The sequence below is a fragment of the Macaca mulatta genome, chromosome 9, assembly GCF_049350105.2.
Source record: "Macaca mulatta isolate MMU2019108-1 chromosome 9, T2T-MMU8v2.0, whole genome shotgun sequence".
NCBI classification, from domain to species: Eukaryota; Metazoa; Chordata; class Mammalia; order Primates; family Cercopithecidae; genus Macaca; species Macaca mulatta.
In genome coordinates, this window is record NC_133414.1 from 112,515,811 (window position 1) to 112,542,069 (window position 26,259).

The following is a 26,259-nucleotide window of genomic DNA, read 5'->3' on the forward strand; positions in this document are numbered from 1 at the left end:
CCATTTCACCTCCCCTTAACTCTGTTTGGGATCGCTTACACACCAAGGAAGTTGGGCTTTGAGAATTCCATCCCACTGCCACCGAGGAGAATATTTCTCCACCTTGCTTACCCATCTCCCAGTTTTTTGGAATTTTCTCTAGCTGTTACTCCAGAGGATTATGTTTCTTTCAAAGCCTTCTGTGTACATCTCTTTTTTCACCTGTGTCCTCCAACTCAGCCACAGCTGGTAAGTAACCTGGACTCTTACCTGGAGCTGGGAATAGGTAAGTGTATGTAATATGTTGGGTAAAGCTCATTTCATTTCCGGAAATGTAGGAAGCCTTGAGATCTCTCCTAGGAAAAACTGTTCTATGGGGTAGGGCTCTTCCTAAATTTATGGCTGATTTTAGTGAACCTTTAGGACCCCTACCAATAAAGGACTAAATGATGGGAAGGGGGGTTCCTATTTTTATAAATTGCTATTCCACAAATATTCCCCCAAAGTGATTTGAGGGAAAATGGACAGCAGCCTTTTTCACGAAATCCTGATGTCAGCATTGTAGAGAGGAGGAAGGTAGTTCAAAGCAAGTTCTACCGTGTGTTGAATCTGATCTTGAGGTAAAGTCTGGAGACAAAATTCAATGGGATCTTACTTTGCACTTTCTGACTTTATTTTTTTTCAGGATATTCTAAGTAATTGCTCAAATTGTCATTTCCTAGACATAAAAAATTTTATTTGAACCACTAAGCGGGCATTGGGTTAACAAACATGTTTGAAACCAGATATTTTAGAAATCTAAAGGTCTTGAGAAATTTATTTAATTTGTTCAATTTACAAAAAATTCTAAATGGTTCAGAAAATCAGACAATGTATATGAAAGTGCTTTGTAAATTATAAACACAAATGCTAAAGAATATCATCTCCATTCTCATTTAGCTCTTGGAAACCACATAAACTATCTATACATGCATCTGTTCATAAGCAAATACACCAGTACACAATAACATACAGAATGCAGGTTGCTAGGGTGTTTGGAGTTTCCCTCCAGTTCAGATACGAGCTCAGTCTGTCTCTTCACCAGTTCTCATTTTGACCAGCTATTTAACAAAGATATAAATCCAATTGCTACATAAACTGTTGAGGAAGCAAGAAAAGAAATTTCTTTGCTGAGATAAGCTTCCTTTGAGAATTGAAAACATATTTTTATCGTAAATGAGTGTAGCTGTCTTTATTGGAGTGTTGATAAGAAGTATGCCAACTTCATAAAACTATTTGCAAGTTAATACAATAATCTGCAACATTTCTGATTATAAGCAGAACCACCAATTAGTCCATGTTTAATTGGCGTTTTAATTAAATATTTCAACGTTCAAAAAAAAAGTCTCTCTTCTCTCCCCTTCATGAGAACAAAAAGACAAAAGGGAGAGGAGACTATTTCAGAGCACTTCTACTGATGTTCATGGTATTCTTCAGCTGATTCAGTATCAGCAAAAGAGAAACACGAGATTCCTTTCCCTAGTCACCAGGGCGGTGTGAAGAATTGTTCTATAAAAAATACCTTTACTGTGTGTTCCCTTCCCTGCTGGAGGGGGTCATGTTCATTTCATTCCGATACTGACACAGCCACACTGAAAGGTGGCTGGGTTGCTTGTCTGTCCAAATTCAAGTGTCTGGATTCAAAAAGAAAAAAGGAAAAAGAGACGTGAAAGAAAGTTCTAATTTAAAAAAAAAAAAACAAACAAAAAACAGGGTTTAAGAACCCCTTCTCGCCCTGCCTGACTTTGAGGAGAAAATGTACAAATCTCCTTTATAACACAATTAGATTGTAATTGCTTTTTCCTATAAGCCCCAATTTAAATTAAACATTTGTACTTCACCAAGAATCTGTTTGTGGTGGGATTTGAAAAGTGATTTTTAAATTTAACATTAAATCTTGATTATGCTTCTAATGAAACTATCAGGGTTTTGCATAAGGTCATCTTCCCCTTTATGCCATGCAGAGAAATTTGACCAACCATAGCCTTTGAAATGTTTCTCTTAATACTTCATTATCAACCTTTTATGTAAGGACCTCAAAAGCATTTAATAAATAGAGAACCACAATTTCTGCTCGGCTGTTCAATTGTAGGGCTGCCTGAAATTACTGCCTAAAAGAGTCCATCAACAGAAATTCCTGGGCTTGAAAAGGAGAGAATAATGATGGCATTCACCTATAATATGCAGTTTTACTAGGTAAATCAGTCCAAGATGATATCTTTGAAAAGTATTTGCCACAATTTTTTATAATTGGGACACTTTCAAGGAGAACTGTCTTTTAGTAACTTGAGAAAATTCTTTTCTTTGAATTTGTTTGTCTTAATCCTTATGGCTCCAAAGAAAGAGACTGAGAATGCATGATAAGCCAAGCAGATGATGATGATGATTATACTGGTGGCCAGAGATGAACCAATTCGATTTTCCTTCCAATGCACTTACTCATCTGGAATGAGCAGGCCTAGAAAGTGTTTTACCTTAACTGGTTGGCCCCATTTTACTCCAAATGATATGTCATCATGACAGTGAGTCTTACCCAGTTCTGTTCATTTCTCACTCTCTCCCCACCTAACTCAGTCACCAAATCAGAAGGATGCCCCGGGACACAGAAGTAAACTAGAGCTCTGCTCTCATTCTTCAACAGAAGTCACCACCTCTACTTCTTTCCAAAGGTCTGCAGCAGGAATTTAAACAGGGTCCATTTCTCTTCTGCAGTAGGGCAAGAATTTGTCTAAAATCTTTGGATTTTAAGGCAGCTTTTGAAAAACATCATCTTTTGGTCCTCTACATGCATGTTTTAGAATAACCTTTCTCTGGCTCTTGAAATCTCATCTGATGATGACATGTGGGACTCCTGATTGGCAAAGGAATCAGTTATTGGAGGAGGGTCTTTGAATCCATATTCTCACCAAGCATTGCATAAAGCTGAAACTCCTGATCTCCACACTATGTGCTACTACTCTTAGGTGTATATTATGAACAATAAAATACAAACTCATTTAAAAATTACTGAATTCATACTGAGGTTCTGTCATAAGATTTTGCCATATTGAGTTTTTCCCACTAACAGATTTAAAAAAACCATATATGATCAAGTGAGGATCCACTAAAACTGTCACGGTAGGGGAGGATTCTCATCCTCAAAGAGGCTGGGAATATCCAAAGTTAGAGAAATAAAAAGTAAAGTGTGAGGAACTGCTTTGGAATCTGGAAAAAAAAAATGCCAGTATAAAAGAGTCACTTAATAGCATCCTTGGTTCATTAAAAAAAAAAAAAAAAAAAAGTGCCTGATCCATTAAAAAAAAAAAAAGCTGGGATTTGTGGAGTAGCTCTGAGGTGGGCTAGATCAGCAGTTGCACTGTAGGAAGGTCTGAGGGCTCTGAGACATAACCAGAGAAGTTTAATTCCCAGGTTTATCATTGAAGGCCTCCACAACTTGAGCCCTATGTGTTTCCTTCCAGAATCTCTATTTCTCTTGTCATGAAAGACAATCACTATTATTATTATAATTATTAATAACAACAAAGGCTGTGAGGATCCTGGTAAAAGACACTTCATTACAGCTCTTGTTATGAGACCAGTTTGTGTGAGTGACAACAAGGATGCTCTAAGATGCATCTTCGTTTTAGTTTTAGTTTTTGGTGGATGACAATATGACACAAAGAAGGATCTCCTTTGTGTGCTACTACATAGTGACAAATGGGGCATTAAAAAAGGACCAGAAGAAAAGGAGTTTTAATCCAAACCCTCTCCTTCCATGGAAATATATTCCTTTTTTTTTTTTTTCCTTTTTCCCAGCTGGGAAAATTGGTTTAATGCTGCTCTATGTCGGGTGATACTATTATCTCTTGGGACTATTAATAAAATTCCTTTTTTTCTGGGCTCCAATGATGCTTGTCTATTTTCATCAGAAAAGTGGGGGAGAATTCATATGGTTTAGAGAACAAAGTCAATATAATTTTTCTTAGGATAAATCTTTATTTTTCAGAAAGTGGATTTTTTTTTTTAACTCAGTAAAAGATCAGGCTGGGTTAACAGCTGGGGGAAACCCTGAGCTTGGGTCACATAAATAACATTCCCCACTGCCTCCCACTTGAAATATACCTGCACTCCCAGGACCTCTCAACGCAAACTACCATCCACTGTGGACAGACGCTTCAGTCTCATTATAAGCCAAACTTTTATGGTTTGTTTTTCTCAATCTTTATTGTAAGCCCCTGTTATTGATCACTTCATTTCTCTGTATGCTTCTTAGGTTAGAGTTTTCTCCACGCCAAGAGAAAATCAGATCATAAGGGGATCATTTAAATTCACCATCATCTGACCAGTCCAAACTCGCTTTTTAAAAATAGGTTGTTTTCGCAACTTCAGCATCCTATGGTACCAGCACATTATGGGGCTATATTCCAGTAGTCCCAATAAGACCCTATAAGGGGGCCAATAGGTCAGTCTTTCTATGCAGCTCCATAGATGAAATTCTTACACTCTTCAGGCCAAACTGACACCATCCTACATTAGGAGGAATTTCCCCCTTCATTCAAAATGGCAATTACCTTTTGCTGCTCTAAATCTCAGTCCTTTTTCTGTAGTCAGGTTCTCTAGGTTTATCATACCACACTTCGAAGGTTCCATTCCTTACCAATATCCAGGACACTAAGTAGTGAACCAATAGATTGTCCACATTATCCTGTCTGGTATTTCCTCACCTTAATCCAAGGCATCTGGTGGAGCCCAGATTCCGTAGATTATTGCTTTTCAGAATAATTGGGTTTGTTTTAAAATTTTTACATTAAGGGAAAATCATGTGTTTACAAAGGTTGAGAACAGCATATATAACAAATCCCAATAACTCAGCTTCAACCATTATCAATCTCTGACCAATCACGTTTTACCTATACTTTCTGTAGCATTTTTAACTGCATATTCTCTTAGTCTAAATCTTCTAAGTACCACCATGGTTCAAAATAGGAAAAAGAGGGATAGCAAAAGGATTATGTGTCCTCTGTCTGAGAGACCCAGGCCAGTAATTAGAATGAAGTTTGGGGAACATTGTACATTTCTCCCATTGCCCTTGGGAGAAGATCAAGAACACAAATTGGCAAAAGGGAATAAGTCATTCAAATACATGTTTGAGTTTATTTCTATTGGAGCTGTGGTTGATTAGCAAAGGCAGTAGAAATTGATGGTTGGATCAGATTGAGGAGAGAACATTTTACCATCTATTTGGATTTAATTCCATTAAGCAGTAAAAGTGGCACTAAAGTGCCAAAGCCTATCAATTTTCCAACCTTAAACTGTTCACCTAGTTGTTTTACAGGATAATTCTTAGAGTTACCATGTACACCTACCTTCTTGATACTGATATAAACTGATATTGTTTCCATCGATGCAACTGAGAACACAAATGTTTTCTAGAGTCTATACTGCAGGGACCAAGGCAACAAGATCAGAAAACAAAACGGAATTCTCTGCCTCCATAATGACTGCGGAAAAAGTTCCTGTGATCCCAGGCTTTCTGGGAATGGTGGCTTGAGCTGTTCCTTAGCAGCTCTCACTTAGAGACCAAGGAAAGGAGCGTGAGTATAGCTTATCCCTGCCACAGTCCTCATTTAGATGCTAAGTGCTGAAGTGCTTTTCTGTAGCTTAGCGTTTCTCAGCAGCGCTTACTACAATACATAAAGAAGGAAGGAAATGAGGACAGAGAAGATAGCCTATCACTCTATAAAATATCCTGGAATGCAAATGACATATCAGTTGCAGGCAAAAAGATGATCCCCCGAACATTTGTGCTTCACTTGTGAAGGAATCTGCCTGAGCTTCTTTTGCAAAGATCCATGGTATAGAGTTGTCCTGTGGGCTATGACATGGCCTTTGCCAACAATCATTTGGCAAGGGCTGGATTTGCGATAATGTGGGATTTTAATATACATTTTAATATAAGGACTACTGTTAAGACTATCACACCTGTTTAACTTTAAAAAAATTTTTTTTGTCAATTGGCTTACAAGACTGGTTTTCTCTTTTCATATTTTAGGGCACTGCATTATTATATAAAAAATTCACATTTATAAAAAACATTTTTAGAATGCTTTACAGGGCTGAACTGCCTCTGAAGAAAGAAATGGACTTTAATTTGGTGAAATAATTATGGGAATATGACCAAAAGCTACGCATTCCTGAAGTTTTCTTTCTATACTCATCTTGAAAAATACCTTCCTTTGGCCCCAATCTCCACTGCAATCATTTCCCCTTTCTTTTTTTTCTTTCAATGCCGTCCTCCTCCAACGAGTCAGCACTAGCTGCTTTCATGTCATAACTCTTCACTCTCTGCAATCTGGCTTGTGTTCTATTGCCATACTTAAATAGATCCCTCCACTGACACCAGCTTTGTTCCCTCTTGACGTATTTTTAAGTAAGAGGAAATCTGATTTTGAAAGTCTGAATACTTCTCTTCCCTTTAAGACTTCAGATACCTTGTAACTTCTCCCTCCTAATCCCTTCCCCTAGTTAAATAGGAAAGCCTGATTTCAATACTTTGGAATGGGTAAGAATTAGTCATGCTTTTCACCCTTGAAAAATATTTGCATTTTAAACTTAACTCTCTCAAATTGTACAGTGAATAGTTCCGATTTCAAATACCCTCAGGTATTATCAGATAAGAGTAGTGAAGAAAATTTGGGGACCAATGGGATATTATTTCAGTTATTAGTAAGACCTACTTTCTATGTAACTGTGTGTGGGGGCACATGTGTGAACATACCTTTGTGTCTGCTCGTGCACGTGTGTTCTACAGGTCAGACATGTGGATGCTGTGGAACAGAGACAGTCACAAGGAAACTCACTCAGAAGAGCTATCTTTGGGCTCTCCGCAGCCCATGGCATCTTGAGAGTTCTATGGAGTGAAAAGCTGCTGTCAGAATTCATTCTAAGAGAAAGCTGCATCACTGGAGCACCTGCCAGCTATAGCCCCAGGCAGCTTCCCTACTCCATATCCTCCCCTTAGCCTTTAATCCTTTGCCCTATATGCCTTCTGTGCTAAATCTTCAGATAGAGAAGATCTACAGTTCACATTCATTCACTACCATTTCTCCTTTCCCCTGGGCCAGCACTCCAATTTCAGTAATCAGACATCTCTCTCCTAAAGTAGACCAAATTGAGCCTCATGACTCAGAGACACTTTTTTAAAGACAGGATCTCACTCTGTCAGCCAGGCTGGAGTGCACAATCCTGGCTCACTGCAGCCTCGACCTCCCTAGCTCAAGTGATCCTCCCACTTCAGCCTCCCAAGTAGCTGGGACTGTAGGTGTGTGCCACCATACCTGGCTAAATTTTGTATTTTTTGTAGAGACAGGGTCTCACTGCCTTTTAAAAATGTCATCGTTATATCCTCTTTTCTGAGCTCCATCCCATTTCTCCATCTTTATTATGATTTTTATTTTTATTTTTTGTAGAGACACAGTCTCACTATGTTGCCCAGGCTGATTTCAAACTCCTGGGCTCAAGCAATTGACCCACTTTGTCCCCCTAAAATGCTGAGATTACAGGCGTGAGCCACCATGCCCAGCTGATGACTCAGAGATATTTTATGGACATTAAGAGATGGGATTAAAGGTTGGGGAGAAGTCAGAAATATTACATAAAGATTTGTGGGGAAAGTGATGAGAGGCAGAACAAAACAAGATCACAGGGCACTAAGATGAAAGTCCTGGGTGGTAAGAGGAAAACATAAAATTCTGCTGATTCATATTCGGAACGTTTGTTTTTTATTTTTTATTTTATTTTATTTTTTGAGACAGAGTCTTACTCTGTCACCTAGGCTGGAGTGCAGTGGTGCAATCTCGGCTGACTGCAACCTCTGCCTCCCAGGTTCAAGCGACTCTCCTGCCTCAGCCTCCCAAGTAGCTGGGACTACAAGTGCAAACCACCATGCCCAGCTAATTTTTGTATTTTTAGTAGAGATGGGGTTTCACTGTGTTAGCCAGGATGGTCTCGAACTCCCAACCTCAGGTGATCTGCCCGCCTCAGTCTCCCAAAGTGCTGGGATTACAGGCGTGAGCCACCACGCCCGGACTATGTTTTGTTTAGATACACAAATAATTACCATCATGTTATAATTGCCCACAGTAGTCAGTACAATAACATGCTGTATAGGTTTGTAGCCTAAGAGCAATAGGCTCTACCATAAAGCATGGGTGTGTAGTAGGCTATCTATCTAGGTGTGTGTAAGTACATTCTATGATGTCTGCACAGTGACAAAATCACCTAATGACACATTTCTCAAAACATATCCCTGTCATGAAGCCATACGCTATATCCCCTCCCCACCTCTGCCTACAGTGTCCTTTAGTATTTGTTTCTCCCTACTCTTTTATACACAGAACCCAGTGTGAGCAACAACAACAGTGCCTAGAAAATGTGCCCGGGGGATGTCACGCTACCCAGACAAAGCAGGGCCTGTGCCCTGGCAGATGTGGTTCTTTTGTGGACATAGAAGCAGTAGGCTGGTGCAATGAAAGGATAAAAAATTAGCAGAGACGATGTGATAGTTAACTGAGTGTATTCATGAGTGTGTGCAAAACATCACTTAGGCCGCTCAGAAATATTTACCAAGGATTTTTCAGGAATTAGGAGTCCTGGATTAGACAGTGGGAATAAGAGCAAGGGAAATATGGGCTGCAGAAAAGCACAGCAGGTAGAGTGCATGCTCTAGAGTAGGACTGCCTAGGCTCCAGTCCTGGCTTCACCACTTACCTAGCTGTATGAGGCTGGGTGGCCACTCTATGTTTCAGTCTCTGTTTCTGTAAAATGAAAGATATAATAATTTCTACCTCATATAATTGTGATCATTATATGAACTTAAAATATGTAAAACACTTAAAAGTACATGGTCAGTCCTGGCAACACAACGAGACCCTGTCTCTACGAAAAATACAAAATAAAAATACGCCGGGTGCGGTGGCTCACCTCTGTCGTCCCAGCACTTCGGGAGGCCAACATGGGTGGATCATTTGAGGTCAGGAGTTCAAGACCAGCTTGGCCAACATGATGAAACCCCATCTCTACTAAAAATAAAAAAATTAGCCAGCATGGAGGAATGTGCCTGTAGTCCCAGCTACTTGGGAGGCTGAGGTGGGAAGATTTCTTGAGTCTGGACAACAAAGCAAGACCCTCTCTCAAAATAAATAAATAAATAAATAAATAAATAAATAAATAAATAAAAGTACTTGGTATGCATGGAATAGACACTCATGAAAAGTAGAGTATCCACCCCATGGAGTTGCTCTGAAAATTTAAAAAGATGATACAGGTAAAACACTTAGAAGAGTTCCTCACATAGTTGATAAATGCTAGTTATTATTACATGATATGATTAAACTTTATATTGTATCGTATACACACATGTATACTGGACTGCTAACACAAGGAGAAGAAACAATTGTAAAATTTTGACTTGGCAGTGTAAAAGCACAACTAACCACAGTGATTTATGTAAATCGCTTATCACTTATGCCTAATTACTATGAAGCACAGCAACAATTATACACAGCACTAAGTGTGTCAGATTAACTTTGCTAAAGGTTTGATTATAGCACTAACCTCTGTGTACATATGCTCAGTGTTCACTCTCTATTACTCTTGTAGTATGATCATCTGCTCATGTAGCACAGTCATCTGCTCACTACATTAAAAAATTAGTGGAAGCACTGGCTTGCCACAGACTTCTTATATTTCTCAAAATCTTTTTGCAGTTCTTTTTCTCCTTACATTATCTGCTGCATCTGATGATCTATCTTTTTTATTTCAAAATCCTTGTATTCAATTCACTTTTATAGGCACTTACTATGTTCAAAGTAGTAGATTAGGAACTGGGAGGTATACAGAGATAATTAAGGCAGCCCATACTTATAGTCAAGTATAAAGGAGGAAAGGGAAATCTTCATATGAAACAGAGAGAACTTGCTGTGAGGCTTCAAGGCGTGCTGGTTGTAGCTTTTGCACTGGTACTTATTCAAGAATAAGTGAGATTTTAAAATAATAGCTTTATTGAGATATAATCTACATACTATAAAAGGCACCCTTTAACAAATCAATGATTTTTTTAGCCAATTCATGGATTTGTGCAACCTTCACCACAATCCATTTTAGAACATTTTAATCACTCCAAAAAGAAACACTTTATTCATTAGCATTCACTCCCCATTCCTCCTCCCTTCAGTCCCTGGAAACTGTGAATCTTGTCAGTTTCCATGAGATTAATTACGCTGGATATTTGATATAAATAGAATCATATTATTTATGACCTTTTGTGTCTGGCTTCTTTCACTCAGAATGATATTTTCAAGGTTCATCCATGTTGTAGCATGTATCCAGTACTTCATTCCTTTCTATGATCAAAACATATTCTATTATGGGTTGGGCATGGTGGCTCATGCCTGTAATCTTGCACTTTGGGAGGCTGAGGCAGGACGAGTGCTTGAAGCCAGCGGTTTGAGACCAGCCTGGACAATACAGTGAGATCCTGTCTACAAAAAATTAAACAATTAGCCTAGCACAGTGATGTGTACCTGTAGTCCCAGTTACTCAGGAGGCTGAAGCAGGAGGATCACTTGCACCTAGGAGTTCAAGGCTGCAGTGAGCTATGATGGCACCCCTGCACTTCAGCTTGGGTGACAGAGAAAGACCCTGTTTACATTAAAAAAAAAAAAAGACAAAAGAAAATAAAGGGCTGGGCGTGGTGGCTCACGCCTGTAGTCTGAGCACTTTGGGAGGCTGAGGCAAGTGGATCCCCTGAGGTCAGGCATTCGAGACCAGCCTGGCCAACATGGTGAAACCCCAGCTCTACTAAAGATACAAAAATTAGCCAGGCATGGTGGTGGACGCCTGTAATCCCAGCTACTTGGGAGGCTGAGGCAGAATTGCTTGAACCTAGGAGGCAGAGGTTGCAGTGAGCCAAGATCACGCCACTGCACTCTAGCCTTGGCAACGGAGTGAGACTCCGTCTCAAAAAAAAAAAAAAAAAGAAAAGAAAACAAAAACATTCTATTTATCCCCCCCTCAGTTGATAGACTTTTTTTTTTTTTTTTTGGCTATTATGAATAATGCTGCTATGAAAATAAATGTACAAGTTTTGTTGGACATATGTTTTCAATTCTCATGAGTATATACCTAGGAGTGGAATTGCTGGCTTATATGGTAACTTCATATTTAACCTTTTGAAGAATTGGCAGACTATTTTCCAAAGTGTCTGCACAATTTTACAATATCACCAGCAATGTATGATTTCTCCACATCCTCACCAACAGTTGTCTTTTTTATTTTAGCTATATTTGTGGGTGCAAATCCTTGTCATGTTTTTAATTCATATTTCCCTGATGACTAGTGATATTGTGCATCTTTTCATGTGCATATTGGCTATTTGTGTATTTTCTCTGGAGAAATGTCTATTCAAGTCCCTTGCTGATTTTTTTAAAATTTTATTTATTTATTTATTTATTTATTTTTGGGATGGAGTCTTGCTCTGTTGCCCAGGCTAGAGTGCAGTGGCACATTCTTGGCTCATTGCAACCTCCGCCTCTCAGGTTCAATCGATTCTCCTGCCAGCTTCCCGAGTAGCGGGGGATACAGGCGTGCACCACCATACCTGGCTAATTTTTGTACTTTTTGGTGGAGACAGGGTTTCACCATGTTACCCAGGCTGGTCTCAAACTCCTGACCTTAAGTGATCTGCCCGCCTCAGCCTCCCAGAGTGCTGGTATTACAGGCACTAGCCACTGCGTTGCCAATATTTTCTCCCATTCTGTGAGCTATCTTTTTGCTTTCTTGATGGTGTTTTCAGAAGTGCAAACGTTTTTAATGTTGAAGAAGTTCAATTTATCTGTGCTTTATTTTGTCACTTGTGCTTTTGGTATCACAGCTATAACACCACTGCCGAACCCCATGTCACAAAAATTTACACGCATCCTTTGTTCTAAGAGTTTTATAGTTTTTGCAGTTACACTTAAGTATGTGATACATTTTGAGTTAATTAAAGGGGATGGGGAGTTGCAATGTTAAATAAATGTATGTTGTGCAATAACAATCCAACTTAATCCTTTTGTATGTGTATATCCAGTTGCCCCAGAGCCACTGGCTGCAAAGACTAAGAATAGGTGAGATTTAGCAGAACAGCCGAACAAAGGTACAGAGGCATGAATGCATGGAGGCCCAGGAATAGCAACTGGTTCAGCCTGAATAGAGGATTGGACAAGTAGGGATATTTAATGGGAAATGAGACTGGAAAGGTTATGTAGTCAGATTATGGAGGGTCTTGAGTACCAAAAGTTGGAGAACTGTGGAAGATTCTTGAGCAGAAGAATGACATCAGAATCAGTCTTTCAGAAGACTGGTCTAGCTGAAGACTATACCTGGATTGGAATGGGGGTAAACAATGTAAGCAGAGAAGTCAGAACTTCTATGGTGGTCTAGGTGGGAGATCACAGCTAAGACTGTGACAGTAAGAGTAGAAAAGAGGGAGCTGATGAGCAAAAAGTATGAGAGGCACAATACACGTAAGTCCTGGTAACCTATTGGATGATGACAGCAAATTGGTAGAGACTTGGCAAAATGGTGGTTCCATTAATAATAATAATAATAATAATAATAATAATAATAATAATAAAAGTCAGGAGAAGTAGCTAGTTTGGTAGGAAAGATGAGTTAGCTTTTAGATAAACCGTCTTCACAATTTGAAACATTCCCAGTAGAGAAATCTAACTTTCATGTGGAAATGCAGCTCTGGATCTCAAGAAAGCAGTCAGGGCTGAAATTAAGGCTTTGGGAGACATCACTTAATCATGATTGTTAGAACCATGCACATAAATGAGGAAGTCCCCCTCTCTCTCTAGATAGCAGCTCCTTTAGAGTTTTCTCAGACGATATTTCTTCCTACTACCACCCCTAAATGTGGGTTCCTGCATTCGTTCATTCAACAAACATTAAAATATATTTAATAAACATTATTAAATGCGTATTATTGCCAGACATTGTTCAAGGCACTGGTAATATTTGATGAACAAAATAGAGCAATCAACAAACAAAAAAAACTTGCCTTAATAAAGCTTACAGCCTAGTGGGAGGAGGCAAACAGTAAATAAATATATATGTAAAGCATATAGTGTTCATAAGCAGAGAAAGGGGATGGGGGAGATGGAGTTGCAATTTTAAACAGGATGATGAAGGAAAGCCTCAGGGAGAAGGACACATGTGATTAAAAGGCTGATGTAGGTGAAGGAACAAACTATGTAGATATCTGAGTACAAAGCATTCCAGGATTCCAGGAACAGAGAACATGCAATGACCCCGAGGCTGGAGAGTGCCTGGTGGGTGAGAGAAACAACAAGGAGACCAGCACAGCTGGCGAAGAGTAGTGAGGGGAAAGCAGGAGATCAGGTCAGAGGCATAAATGGAGGCCAGATTGTGTAGGGGCTTATAAACCACGGTAAGAATTTGACTTCTGTTTGGTGTGAGATAGGAAATTATTAGAGGATTTTGAGCAGAAGGTGGCAACATTTGATCTGTATTTTAAAGGTATCAATCTTTAAACAGACCACTCATTTTGAAAATAGAATTTGGGAGAATAAAGGCAGAAGCAGGGAGGTCAATCAGATGGCTTTTACTGTAATCCAGAGAAGAGATGACAGCTTGAGCCAGGGTGACAACAGCGAAGGTGTTGAGAACTGGTTAGATGCTGGATATATTTTGAGTTGGAGCTAGCATGATTTGAGAACAGACTGAAACAGGATGTGAGAGAAAGAAAGGAGTCAAAGATGACTCTTGGCTGGGCACGGTGGCTCATGCCTGTAATCCCAGCACTTTGGGAGGCTGAAGTGGGCAGATTGCGTGAGGTCAGGAGTTCGAGACCAGCCTGGCCAATGTGGCCAAACCCCATCTCTACTAAAAATACAAAACTTAACTGGACATGGTTGCGCATGCCTGTAATCCCAGCTTCTTGGGAGGCTGAGGCACAAGAATTGCTTGAACCCGAGAGGCAGAGGTTGTAATGAGCCAAGATGGCGCCACTGCACTCTAGCCTGTGCGACAGAGCAAGATTCTGTCTCAAAAAAAAAGAAAAGAAAAAAAAGAAAAGTGACTCATTATGATTTTTGTCTGAGTAACTAGGAGGAACAGTCCTTTACTTAGATGGAGAAGACTACAGAAGGGGTAGGCTTGGGTGGTGGCAGCAAGGATCAGGAGTTCAGTTTTGGACATGTTAAGTTTGAGATGCATATTAAACACTGAAGGAGAGATGCCAAGAATACAGTTGGATATGCAAGCCTAGAGTTCAAGCAAACATCTGAGAAGAGGTGGGAGGGTTCAGGAAGGCATGAACTCTTTGAATGGTCCTGAATCTGGGTAATAGTGTCAGCAACTGTACAACCTCATGGGAAATGGGAAGCTTGTACCTTCATCTGGGAGTATAATGGTTTTAGCATGTTCTGTCTACATAGCAGCCTCCATTTATTAAAATTTATATCTTAAAACAAATTTACATCTTCAATGTTTGTTAGCATCTTTCCTTCAATCACATAACTGTCCCTAGGTGGCACCCATACAAACACTTAAATTCCTTCCTTTCTGGTTCTCTTTGCATCTTCTCACAACTCACTATATTTTCTGAAATCTATATTTTACTTCCAAAAGGAAACCATGCCATTGTTTCATTGACCAAGAACAAGATCCTCCTCCTTTGGTACTCACTACAGGACGGTCTTTTCTTTTCTTTTTCTTGAGATGGAGTCTCGCTCTGTCGCCCAGGCTGGAGTGCAGTGGTGCAATCTCGGCTCACTGTAACCTCCACCTCCTGGGTTCGAGTGATTCTCCTTCATCAGCCTCCTAAGTAGCTGGGATTACAGGCATGCGTCACTATGCCCGGCTAATTTTTGTACTTTTAGCAGAGATGGGGTTTCACCATGTTGGTCAGGCTGATCTCAAACTCCTGACCTCGAGATCTGCCCACCTTGGCCTCCCAAAGTGCCGGGATTACAGGCGTGAACCACCGCACCCAGACGAGTCTTTTCTTAATATAGGATATTTTGGATATGAATAAGCCAGCCATAAGGTTCAAATATGTCTGCAAATAACTCGGAGGTTAACAACACAAGTCGGCCCAGCACAGTGGCTCATGCCTGTAATCCCAGCACTTTGGGATGTGAGGTGGGCAGATCACCTGAGGTTGGGAGTTCGAGACCAGCCTGGCCAACATGGTGAAACCCCGTCTCTACTAAAATTACAAAATTAGCCAGGCATAGTGGCACACGCCTGTAATCCCAGCTACTTGGGAGTCCAAGACAGGAGAATCACTTGAACTTGGGAGGCGGAGGCTGCAGTGAGCCGAGATCATGCCACTGCACTCTAGTCTGGGCAAGACAGAACAAGACTCCGTCTCAAAAAACAAACAAACAAAAAAACACAAGTCCCAGGAGGCGGAGTCTGCAGTGAGCTGACATCGCACAACTGCACTCCAGCCTAGGCAAGATAGAGCGAGACTCTGTCTCAGAAAAACAAAACAAAGCAAAACAAAACAAAAACACGTATCACTTTAAAGGAATGTTGTCCAAATAAGGCCTATAGTGTTGTTCCATGACAGGTGCTCAATTAAGTCTCATTCATTGATCAGTTGGGCTAGACCAGGACATCATACAGATCTTTGCATATTGTAGAATCTTCCAGGAAATAATTCTCTAGAATCTCTGTCTATCACTCCCTGTAGTTCTGATTTAGACTCCTTTCACAGGAAGACTCTTCACCCTGACTATGGCAAAGCGTTTTGTCACTCAATTTGCTTTGCTGTTTTGTTTTCTTTCCTGATAATTTCTGTCTTAAGGAAAATGGGAACTAGCTATGTCAGGCTTGGTAATGTCCAAATCTTTGAACATTATTCCTAACATAAAAAATGCCTTTCTGAGTCAGAACAAGCTCAGGCCCCTTTCCCCAAGGCAAAGCGGCTTCACTGACTCCTCTGACATGTCTTTAAGGATCAGAAATTCATCTCCAAACCTATAATGGCTTTGGAAATTGTGAATTCATTTAAGTCATCTGAATTTTATTTTGTGTTTTGCTGGTACTACTACATCTGACCGACCAGTGCTTCTTTTCAGTTGACTTAACGTTGACTACCAAGCTTTAAAAAGTAGGCCTTAGTGGCCAGGCGCGGTGGCTCACACATGTAATCCCAGTACTTTGGGAGGCCGAGGATCACGAGGTCACGAGATCAAGACCAGCCTGGTTAACACGGTGAAACCCCGTCTCTACTAAAATACAAAAAAAAAAAAAAAAAAATTAGCCGGGCATGGTGGTGGGTGCCTATAGTCCCAGCTACTCGGGAGGCTGAGGCAGGAGAATGGCGTGAACCTGGGAGGCAGAGTTTGCAGTGAGCCGAGATCACACCACTGCACTGTAGCCTGGGCAACAGAGTGAGACTCTGTCTAAAAAAAAAAAAAAAATAGGCCTTAGTTTTGCTAGACTTCATAGTAATTTTGATTTTCTAAAATTCTATTACAACTCGTTTAGAATCTTTTTCATCTTCTCGTATGGCAGCCTCTTAGTTTGTTAATACTGGTTTTCAAAAACTACTCACATTTTTGGTGTTGTATGTGTTTTGTATGAAGAGAGTCAGTCAAGCTCTTTTGGCCTGTCAAGAGACTAAACTTTCTTGGTCTATTTCATTTCCAATCCCCTTTCTGGTGATGTTCAGCATCTTATTGACCTTCAGAATTGCAGGGGTACACCAGATTTCATGGAACAATACATAATAATTCCCGCATTACTTCCTCACATTATAATGGAAAAAGAAAGATAATAGATTCTGATTTTCAAATGCCTATACTGAAGTCATTCTCCAAGTCTCTAGCCCTGCAGATCATGTGTGTATGTACATACATATTTAACTTTTTATTTTTAGATAATTATAGATTTGCAAGACTTGTGCAGGGAAGAAATGTACAGGGAAGTCGCATGTACGCTTGCCCCAACCTTCCCCAGTGTGAACACCTTACAGTGTTAGTACAGTATCCATGAAGCTTATTCAGACTTCACCATTTTTACATGCACTTGTTTGTACATGTACTCATGTGTGTGGCTTTATGCAATTTTGGCATGTGTAGCCTTGTATAACCATAGTCAAGACATTTGGCCATCCCCCCAAGACTTTCTCGTGTTACTCTTTATAGCCACATCCATCCCCCATCCCAAATCCTTGGCAACCACTAATCTGTCCTCCAGCTCTATAATTATATAATGTATATTATTTCACTATTGTTATGTAAATATAATCATGCAGTACGTATCCTTCTGAGATTGACTTTAATCATCCGTAACTTCCTTCAGGTTCATCCAAGTTGTTGCATGTATCAACAGACCAGTCCCTTTTATTGTTAATATTCCATGGTATGAATGTAGCACAGTTTTCTAAACCATTCACCCTTTGAAGGACATTGGGTAGTTTCCAATTTTTGACTATTATGAATAAAGTGGCTATGAGCATCTAGGTACAACTTTCTGAGTGAAAATAAGTCTTCATTTCTCTGGGATAAATGCCCAAGAGTGCAATTGCTGAGTCATATGGCAAGTTCATTTTTAGTTTAGTTTAGTTTTTTTTTTTTTTTTTCTGAGACAGAATCTCACTCTGTCACCCAGACTGGAGTGCAGTGGCGCAATCTCAGCTCATTGCAGCCTCTGCCTCCAGTATTCAAGTGATTCTTGTGCCTCAGCCACCTGAGTAGCTGGGATAATAAGCATATACCACCATGCCTAGCTATTTTTTTTTTTTTAAGTAGAGATTGGGTTTCGCCATGATGCCTAGGCTGGTCTTGAACTCTTGGATTCAGGTGATCCACCCACCTCAGCCTCCCAAAGTGGTAGGATTACGGGCGTGAGCCACTGCACCCAGCCCATTTTTAGCTTTAAAAGGGGCAGCCAAGCCATTTTCCCAAGTCAGATGACTTATTTTTAGAGTTTAATTATGACTCAATCCCTAGAGAGATTCCACTGTTTACTTCTTCCTAATTAGAGAAGTATCCTTCTAACATCCCATAGAGTCAGATGAACTTGGATTCAAATCCTGCTTCACTCACTTACTAGCTGGGTGAGCCTGAACACATGTTTAACTTTTTTGGAGTCTCAGATTTCCTATTTGCAAAATAGAGATAATAATGCCTGAGACAGTAAGGATTTAACAAGATCAACATGTAAAATACTGAGAGTAGAGCATAAGGAACATAGTCAGGAGTTAATGCTAGCTCTCTCCCCACTTCATGGCAGAATAATCAGCAACCATTACTATCAAGTTTATGGTACTAGAAATTTTACCTGGCTTTAAAAATGCAAGGAAATTATACTACTTTTATTAATGTTCTTTTCTACTAAGTTGTGTGTGTGTGTGTGTGTGTGTGTGTGTGTGTGTGTGTGTTTAAATGGAATTTTGCTCTGTTGCCCAGGCTGGAGTGCAGTGGCATGATCTCGGCTCACTGCTACATCCACCTCCCAGGTTCAAGTGATTCTCATGCCTCAGCCTCCTGAGTAGCTGGGACTACAGGTGTCCACCACCGTGCCCTGCTAATTTTTGTATTTTTAGCAGAGACGGGGTTTCGCCATGTTTGGCCAGGCTGGTCTCGAACTCCCGACCTCAAGTGATCCGCCTGCTTCAGCCTCCCAAAGTGCTGGGAATACAGGCATGAGCCACCCCACCTGGCTGTAAATTATCTTTAGTAGGTTTGTTATGCACAGTGTTTCCTGGGTAAAACTAGTTGCCCTTTCTTCCTATTAATTACATGTGCTGAAGTAATTCTTACCACTCTTGGAAGCAGAAACAAGTTGGTGTCTCTGCATTATATTCTGTTTTTGTTTTTTCTCTTATAGGTCAGTGAACAATTTCCTGATGACTGGTCCAAAAGTAAGAACAAATTCCTTTAATTGATACAGATTTCACTAATCTTAGCCTGTTGACTAAAGATGATAAATGCAGATTTTTCATCATATCCACATCTTTTGTTATGCTATATATATTACAGATAGAAAGACTGAGACCCAGAGGGTGTTAGGGACACATCTAAAACCACATAGCAAGCCATTGTCAGAGCCAAGATAAGAACTCAGGAGCACTAATTCTGAATTTATGGCTAGAATTTCCAGAGCCATAAAAGTCAACAGCCTTTTATAGGTGTCAGGCTGCAAAGCCACACATCCTTCTCAGTGCCCCATGGTGGGATGCAGTTTCCCATGTTTAAAATGCTGGAATTGTACTACATGATCTTTACATTCATGGGCATTTTCAGTTCCAAAATGTTATTTTCTAAGATGGTCATGTGATGAGAACTGCTTAAATTTCATGAATTGTGTGATTTGGGCTCATTTTGGAGAGGCAGGATAGTTTAATGAATAAAGGTGAATAAAGGATGACAGGGACTAGAGTCTGATAAAACTGGTTTCATTTCTAGTTCTGCCATTTGCTAGCTCTGCAACTTTGGGGAAGTCACTTTAGCTCATTCCCTGAGCCTCGGTTTCCTAATCTATAAAATAGTGCCTATTTCACAGGTTATCTGTGATGACAAATGAGACAGCATATTTAAAGTGCTTACTCCATCATTATTTTGGAGGGATGGGAGAGTGAGCAGGAAGGGAGGTGTTTGGTCAGTTTAGGGTAAATTCCTCCTAAGTTCAGTCTGAGTTTTTACCCCTATGTCCCTACAGGCTTACCTGATTTACTCCAGCAGTGTGGCAGCTGGTGCCCAGAGTGGTATTGAAGAATGCAAGTATCAGTTTGCCTGGGACCGCTGGAACTGCCCTGAGAGAGCTCTGCAGCTGTCCAGCCATGGTGGGCTTCGCAGTGGTAAGAAAAGCTTCAGCCACAGCTCCCTGGACCCCCTGGTCACAGGTTAGAGCCCCAGGGATAGTCCCTTGTCTCCTCGACACACTTATTCCTCACCTGCTCTCTTCTCTTAGGTCATCTCCCTCTCCAGGATCTTCTCTTTTCCTTTTCTACTTCCTTTTTCCCACCTATAGAGTTTTTTCTTTCTTTCTCAACACTCTCATTGCTCAACAAATGGATATTGCCTTACTCCCAATCCCATACCATCCTTGGCCTCCCAGTTGGCTAAAGGTCTCCTCACAATGTAAGTAATATCAGGAGGTAGGCAGGGGTCACAATTTCTCATACCCCTTAGCCCCTTCCTTAGCAGAGAGGTACTGGGCAAGTGGAGAGTGACTTGGAGGCCAGATTCCCATGGAGAAGATAAGATAAAGAGTGGCCATGCCAGTAAATGAAAGAGCTGCCAATCAGAGGTCCTTTTCAAGACTAACTGCACATGACTCTTAGACCCCAGTGTTCCAGGAGGAATTGGGGATGGGTTCTTTACAACCTAGCCTTCAGATTCATCTCCCTCCCCATTTCTTCCTCAGGCTCTTTCCAACCTAAATCATTTACAATCATGTGTGTCAACAGTACCCTAGTCACCTGGTCATAAAATGTGTGACCTGAAATGACAGGAGGTGAGAAGAGTAGGGCTAATTCCAGGGATGGAGCAGACCATGGAAGAGGGTAAGATACACTGTAAAGATGGGAAGGCCAGGCACAGTGGCTCAAGTTTGTAATCCCAAGCTCTTCGGGAGGACGCAGTAGGAAGACTGAGCCCAGAGTTCCAGACAAGCCTGGGCAACATAGTGAGACCCTCTCTCTGCAAAAAATAAAAGTTAAAAAATAATAATAAAGATGGGGAAATAGGATGGAGCTAGGGAAAGAGGATATAATGATGGTTATTAAAGAAAGGTAGCATGTCTGGTATTTCTTTAAGCTGCAACCCCTCCCTCTAACTCTGGATTTTTGGTTCCTGCTAGCTAATCGGGAGACAGCATTTGTGCATGCCATCAGTTCTGCTGGAGTCATGTACACCCTGACTAGAAACTGCAGCCTTGGAGATTTTGATAACTGTGGCTGTGATGACTCCCGCAATGGGCAACTGGGTGAGTAGTAATGTGGGGATGGGTACCATAGGCCAGCTCAATTCACATAAAGAATGAAAAGCCTAGTGGGGGTGAAGAAGAGCTGTATTTTTCTAAATATGAAGAAAATCATGCGGAAGATGGGTGAACGAGTTTGATCCCAAGCCCTACAATGACAAGCCAGGCTAAATGTAGCTTAGGACCTTCTTGTCCCATTGAGTAGTTTCCTTAATTTAAACATAATAATAAAGAAGCAACACTCTGGGGATTCCTCTGTTGCTTCTCTCAAACACAAGGGGAACTTCCTTCGTGTTGCCTATCCCCGTCTACTTTCCACTCTTTACCTCCAGTACCGTCTCCAATCCTGTGCCCTCCTGACCAATTTCCAACATCATTGTTCCATATTTCAATTGTACCCCTCTTTCCCACTCAATGCTTGAGCTTTCCTCATCTTTTTGGCACCATTTTGTCCCTTCTGGACCCTCAATCACCAGCAGGGCACATGCACCCTCTGCCCATGGGTAGAGGCACTGTTGGCAGAGGAGTGTCCTGGCGCCTTGCAAAGAATCCACTCGGCAACTACTTACGTCATTGAGCTCTGAGCAGGGGATTGGCTACACCTGGAAGTGGGCGTGTAAAGGTGGCAAAAACAAATATAGACGGCAACCGATCTGGATACAGGGTACTCGCCCAACCTTAATCCTCTCCTATCCTGGACCCCCCACCCCGAACCCAGTTAGAAACAGCAGCCCAGGAGGCTCTGCGCCCGCTTGCTTAATGACCTGTCCTCCCCCTGCACTTTTCCAGGGGGCCAAGGCTGGCTGTGGGGAGGCTGCAGTGACAATGTGGGCTTCGGAGAGGCGATTTCCAAGCAGTTTGTCGATGCCCTGGAAACAGGACAGGATGCACGGGCAGCCATGAACCTGCACAACAACGAGGCTGGCCGCAAGGTGAGTCCCGCCGCCCTTGGGAATAGGCAGCTGCTGGCTCCATCCACTACGAGCTCCAGGTGTGGACAACTCTTGCGTTCATTTAAAAGACTGGCAAAATAAGGTACCAAGTGGGCTGGTCCAGTAGACTAACTAGAGTCCTCGCAACTCCCGCAGGGGCAGTTAAACTCGCCACGCGCTTAATCTCGGGTCTCTCACTCCTAGCTCTCTCCCCAGGCAGTGAAGGGCACCATGAAACGTACGTGCAAGTGCCACGGCGTGTCTGGCAGCTGCACCACGCAGACCTGTTGGCTGCAGCTGCCCGAGTTCCGCGAGGTGGGCGCGCACCTGAAGGAGAAGTACCACGCAGCACTCAAGGTGGACCTGCTGCAGGGTGCTGGCAACAGCGCTGCCGGCCGCGGCGCCATCGCCGACACCTTTCGCTCCATCTCCACCCGGGAGCTGGTGCACCTGGAGGACTCCCCGGACTACTGCCTGGAGAACAAAACGCTAGGACTGCTGGGCACCGAAGGCCGAGAGTGCCTGAGGCGCGGGCGGGCCCTGGGTCGCTGGGAACGCCGCAGCTGCCGCCGGCTCTGCGGGGACTGCGGGCTGGCGGTGGAGGAGCGCCGGGCCGAGACCGTGTCCAGCTGCAACTGCAAGTTCCACTGGTGCTGCGCAGTCCGCTGCGAGCAGTGCCGCCGGCGGGTCACCAAGTACTTCTGCAGCCGCGCAGAGCGGCCGCGGGGGGGCGCTGCGCACAAACCCGGGAGAAAACCCTAAGCGTTTCCTCTGCCCCCTCCTTTTCCCACCGGTTCTTGGCTTCTTTTAGAGACCCCAGTAATTGTGGAACCTAGGGAAAGGGGAACCCGCTCCAGACCTAGGGATCCTGAGAAGGAGAGACTGCAAATTCTCCGCAGCTTGCCACTTTCCAGCCTGTTTCCCCAATTCCTCTGTGCTCTCCTAGGGCGCTGTTTGAAGCCTCCTCGCAGCCACACCTTGGTCTGACTGAGAACTCAGGCTTTGAGCTGCTGATCTTCCTTGGATTAGGATGAGAACAGGTGTTCCTCCTCCCCTTTCTTAGCAACCCTAATGTCTGACCTAGCCTATCAAGCCTTAGGCGCTGGAAGAACCCTTCTCAGACACGCAGGGCCCAGGTAAAGCCAAAGCTTTGCCCTTTTGCCCACTGCTGCCCCTCTCTTCTGCACAGCTCCTCCCCTGCTACCTGCTGACCCAGACTCCCCAGGAATCTTGAATGCTTTCTCTCCTCTTCTCCCTCTCCTTTCTTTCCCAGAAAAACTGAGGAAACTGGCCCCGGCAAAGCATGTCTTTGGGGTTGGTTCCTAGAGGCAGAGGTTGAAGATGGAGGAAGAGGGAGCTCCTCTGGAGTGCTGATTTGAACACCAAGGGTGCTACTCATCCTTGTGGTATCATGTCATGATAGAATTTACTAGTGGGGCAATGACATTCCTAGACAATCACCCAAGGGACTCTAGATACATACCCCAAAGGTCTAGGAAATACGTTAAGGGTAGATTACAGTCATTTTCTACCCTTTAGAGGTACCTTCTACCTTCTCCTGACCTACTTCCTCCTAGCAACCAACTTTACCTCTTCTTCCCCAAAGGATCTTTGTTCCTCTGAGCCAAGACTGAGGTAAATAAAGCCACTTTCCTGTTCAGATCCTCGTCTGCACCTCTAGGGGCAGGTCATAAGAAGGAGAAACTGAGACCCTTCCTTATCACTAACCTGGTTCTCAAACAGGCAGGATTCACAGCACTGGATATCTTCCTTTGATGAGTAAACTTCCTGCAATGAAACTGTTGCTAATGGGAAGTTCAGCACCTTGAACCTTAATTTATTGCAGTCATTGTGATATGTGCTCTTTTTCTAGGTACTGCACTTATTCTTGAGGATATTGGGGTGGGATGTGGTAACAGATACAACCTGTGGGCTCTCTCCTCCCTCCCCTCTTGGCAGGATACCATCCTCCCTAGAGCCTCACTTCCCTGGTCGCCCAAGCAGTTATCTGGATTGAGGCTAAGCTGCCAAGGATTAGTAAATCATCTATATAAATCTTCTAATACATTCACTCAATAGCCATGAGCTTGCTGCTTGCGGTACTTGAGTCTTCTGGTTTTATTTTCAGAGAGGAGCACAGCAGGGACTTGTTTATGAAACAGAGCAAGACCTTGGGTAGGGAAGAACCAATCCCTGACAGACCCTCTGTAGCCCAAGGAGCTCCCCAGCCAGCTTCCTTGCCCTAGGACAGTCCCAGGTCTGGGGCTGGGCAGCTCTTCTAGAGCAGAACTGGTCAGATGTTAGATGACCCCAACCTTCCTCTCCCAGAGTAGGAGAAAGCAGTGTGACTGGCTCCAAGTAACAAAAGCCAAGACTCTAGGGGCTCACCTGTAAGAGTCAAGGGTTCCCGTAATCCAAACTAAAGCAATAGCCAGGTCAGATCCCAAACCCCTGGCCTCACCCACATACCTTCTGGTCTTGCCAACACTTACTGAGAGAGTTTCCCCTTCCTGACCGGGGATACACTTCCTTTCAGGGGTTCCTAGTGCTTCATTTCCAGCTCTATCAGCAAAAGGCCCTTCACGGCTTCCCTCCACTTTTATCTGAGCCTCCCAACTCACCTTTTCTCCTTAACCAAGAAGTAGCATATACTAACCTACCTGTCCCACTTTGCAGAATTGCTTGATAATGTACATGAAGAAAGTTTGGCAAGGCAGCTAGAAAATTTAAAAGTACAATGTTGTAAAGTAAAGCTGCATTCTCCAGGAAGTCTCTTAGCATAAAAGCAGGAGAACTATTGTGCTTCATATTTGATAACTGCAGGTCAGCACTCTAAATATGTCATGCTGCCAGAACATTATTTCATAGGCTATTGTTTTATATCCCCAAATGGATACCAGATTCATTCCAGTTCTATCAAGAAAACATGACTGAGCTGCCTTGGATCTGTATGCTTTTCCCTTCCTTTTGCAATATCCACTTGTTCATTTGTTCATTCAACAAACACCAGAGTGGAGACAGTGGTGAACAACTACCGCCATTGCTGCATCATGGAGTTTAAGTTCTCATCTTATACTCAATCGCCAGGGCTGTGGTCCCTTTACAAAGTAGGCAACTCCAGAAATGGTGCTTGGGAAGACATCTTTGAGGTCAGCTAGTCAAACCTTTTGTTTTACAGATTTAAACTGATGCTGAGAAAGATGACTGGCTTCTTCCCCCAACTAGTAAGTTACTGTGGGGTGAGTGCAGAGCACAGGCCCCTTCCCACCTCTCGTGTGCTCTTCAGGAGCCCATCTGTCTCAGTCAGAAGACAGAAACAGAGGGAGGTCCTGAGAAGTGACAAGGAAATTGGTTGGGGTGGGCAAAACACTGTCTCCTTCCTGTCCCTGGCCTGTGAGCCTACACACAGGCAGAGCTTTTTCTTTTTGAAAAGAATCGCAGTCTCAACTGGCCTTAGCAGCAGGTTAGGGCAAAGACAGAGACCGGGTCGTCTTCGGCGCTGGTGGTGCTGGCGGTGGTGGGAGGGGAGGGCAGGCCAGGGCACTCGCCTATTGTAGGTCTGGATTGGATGCTTCCACTCATTCATTTCCTTTTAATTAACCCGCATTCCTGGAGGAGAAATATTTATGTTGGCTCCCATAGAGGCAATCCTCAGACTGGAAAGAAGGGGGAAGAAAGCCTGTCTTAGCAAAACAATATATCTAAAGAGCTCAAGAAGAGAAAATAGGAGAACAAAATGCCATTAAAATAGCCTTCTACCCCCACTGGAGTCAATGAAAACTTCATTTCACATGCTAATCCGCCACTCCGCCCCCTTGTCTTCTCACAACACCTTTTCCGAAAGTGTTTGGGAAAAGTCTTCGCAGTCAGTACACAGCTCCCTGCAGCTCAGACTTCTCCTTGTGTTAGTTCAGGGCCCCAAGTGGGGCTCTCGCTCCAGCAGCGGCTTTTTTCTCCCCCACTTTAATTTAAACAAAGACTTCGGAGTTCATCAACCTCCCACTGAAATTCACAGCTGCTGAACAAACTAATCCCCTCTCCCGGCCTTTCTTCCCTTCAATGGGCTCTTGGCTTCAAAGACACTTTGGGAAAGGACTTTGCTGGGGCTCACACTGCTTCATCAATAGAAGTTAGTGCAAGTATTATCTGAAGAGCAAGTGGCTTTACAAACAAATACTGCCTAACAATCCCTCCCTCCCAAACACACACACATCTAGCCCACAGACATGATGGGATCTACAACAGGATTAGGGCTAGTATCCCCTGGCTTCACACCCAGTCCCTTTGTATAGCTGAGCTCAGCCCTGAAGTGGGGTGCGGA

The 26,259-nt window shown here is 42.6% G+C and overlaps 1 protein-coding gene across 1 annotated transcript; it reads left to right on the plus strand.

Annotated features, from left to right (window-relative positions):
* Window positions 1-25,702, plus strand: WNT8B (Wnt family member 8B). Its single transcript, XM_077947288.1, has 6 exons — window positions 1-228; window positions 18,910-18,943; window positions 19,741-19,879; window positions 20,884-21,009; window positions 21,796-21,938; window positions 22,155-25,702. The coding sequence occupies exons 1-6, from the start codon at window positions 161-163 to the stop codon at window positions 22,698-22,700; spliced, it is 1,056 nt and encodes a 351-aa protein (XP_077803414.1). The 5' UTR covers window positions 1-160; the 3' UTR covers window positions 22,701-25,702.
* The last annotated feature ends 557 nt before the right edge of the window (window positions 25,703-26,259 follow it).

What these genes read in the sequence shown, in the direction of transcription:
- WNT8B (XM_077947288.1), top strand. Translation starts at nt 161, where the DNA reads ATGTTTCTTTCAAAGCCTTCTGTGTACATCTCTTTTTTCACCTGTGTC. An exon ending in CCATGGTGGGCTTCGCAGTG is followed by an intron (nt 19,880 to 20,883) that starts GTAAGAAAAGCT and finishes GGTTCCTGCTAG; the next exon opens with CTAATCGGGAGACAGCATTT. An exon ending in ACAACGAGGCTGGCCGCAAG is followed by an intron (nt 21,939 to 22,154) that starts GTGAGTCCCGCC and finishes CTCTCTCCCCAG; the next exon opens with GCAGTGAAGGGCACCATGAA.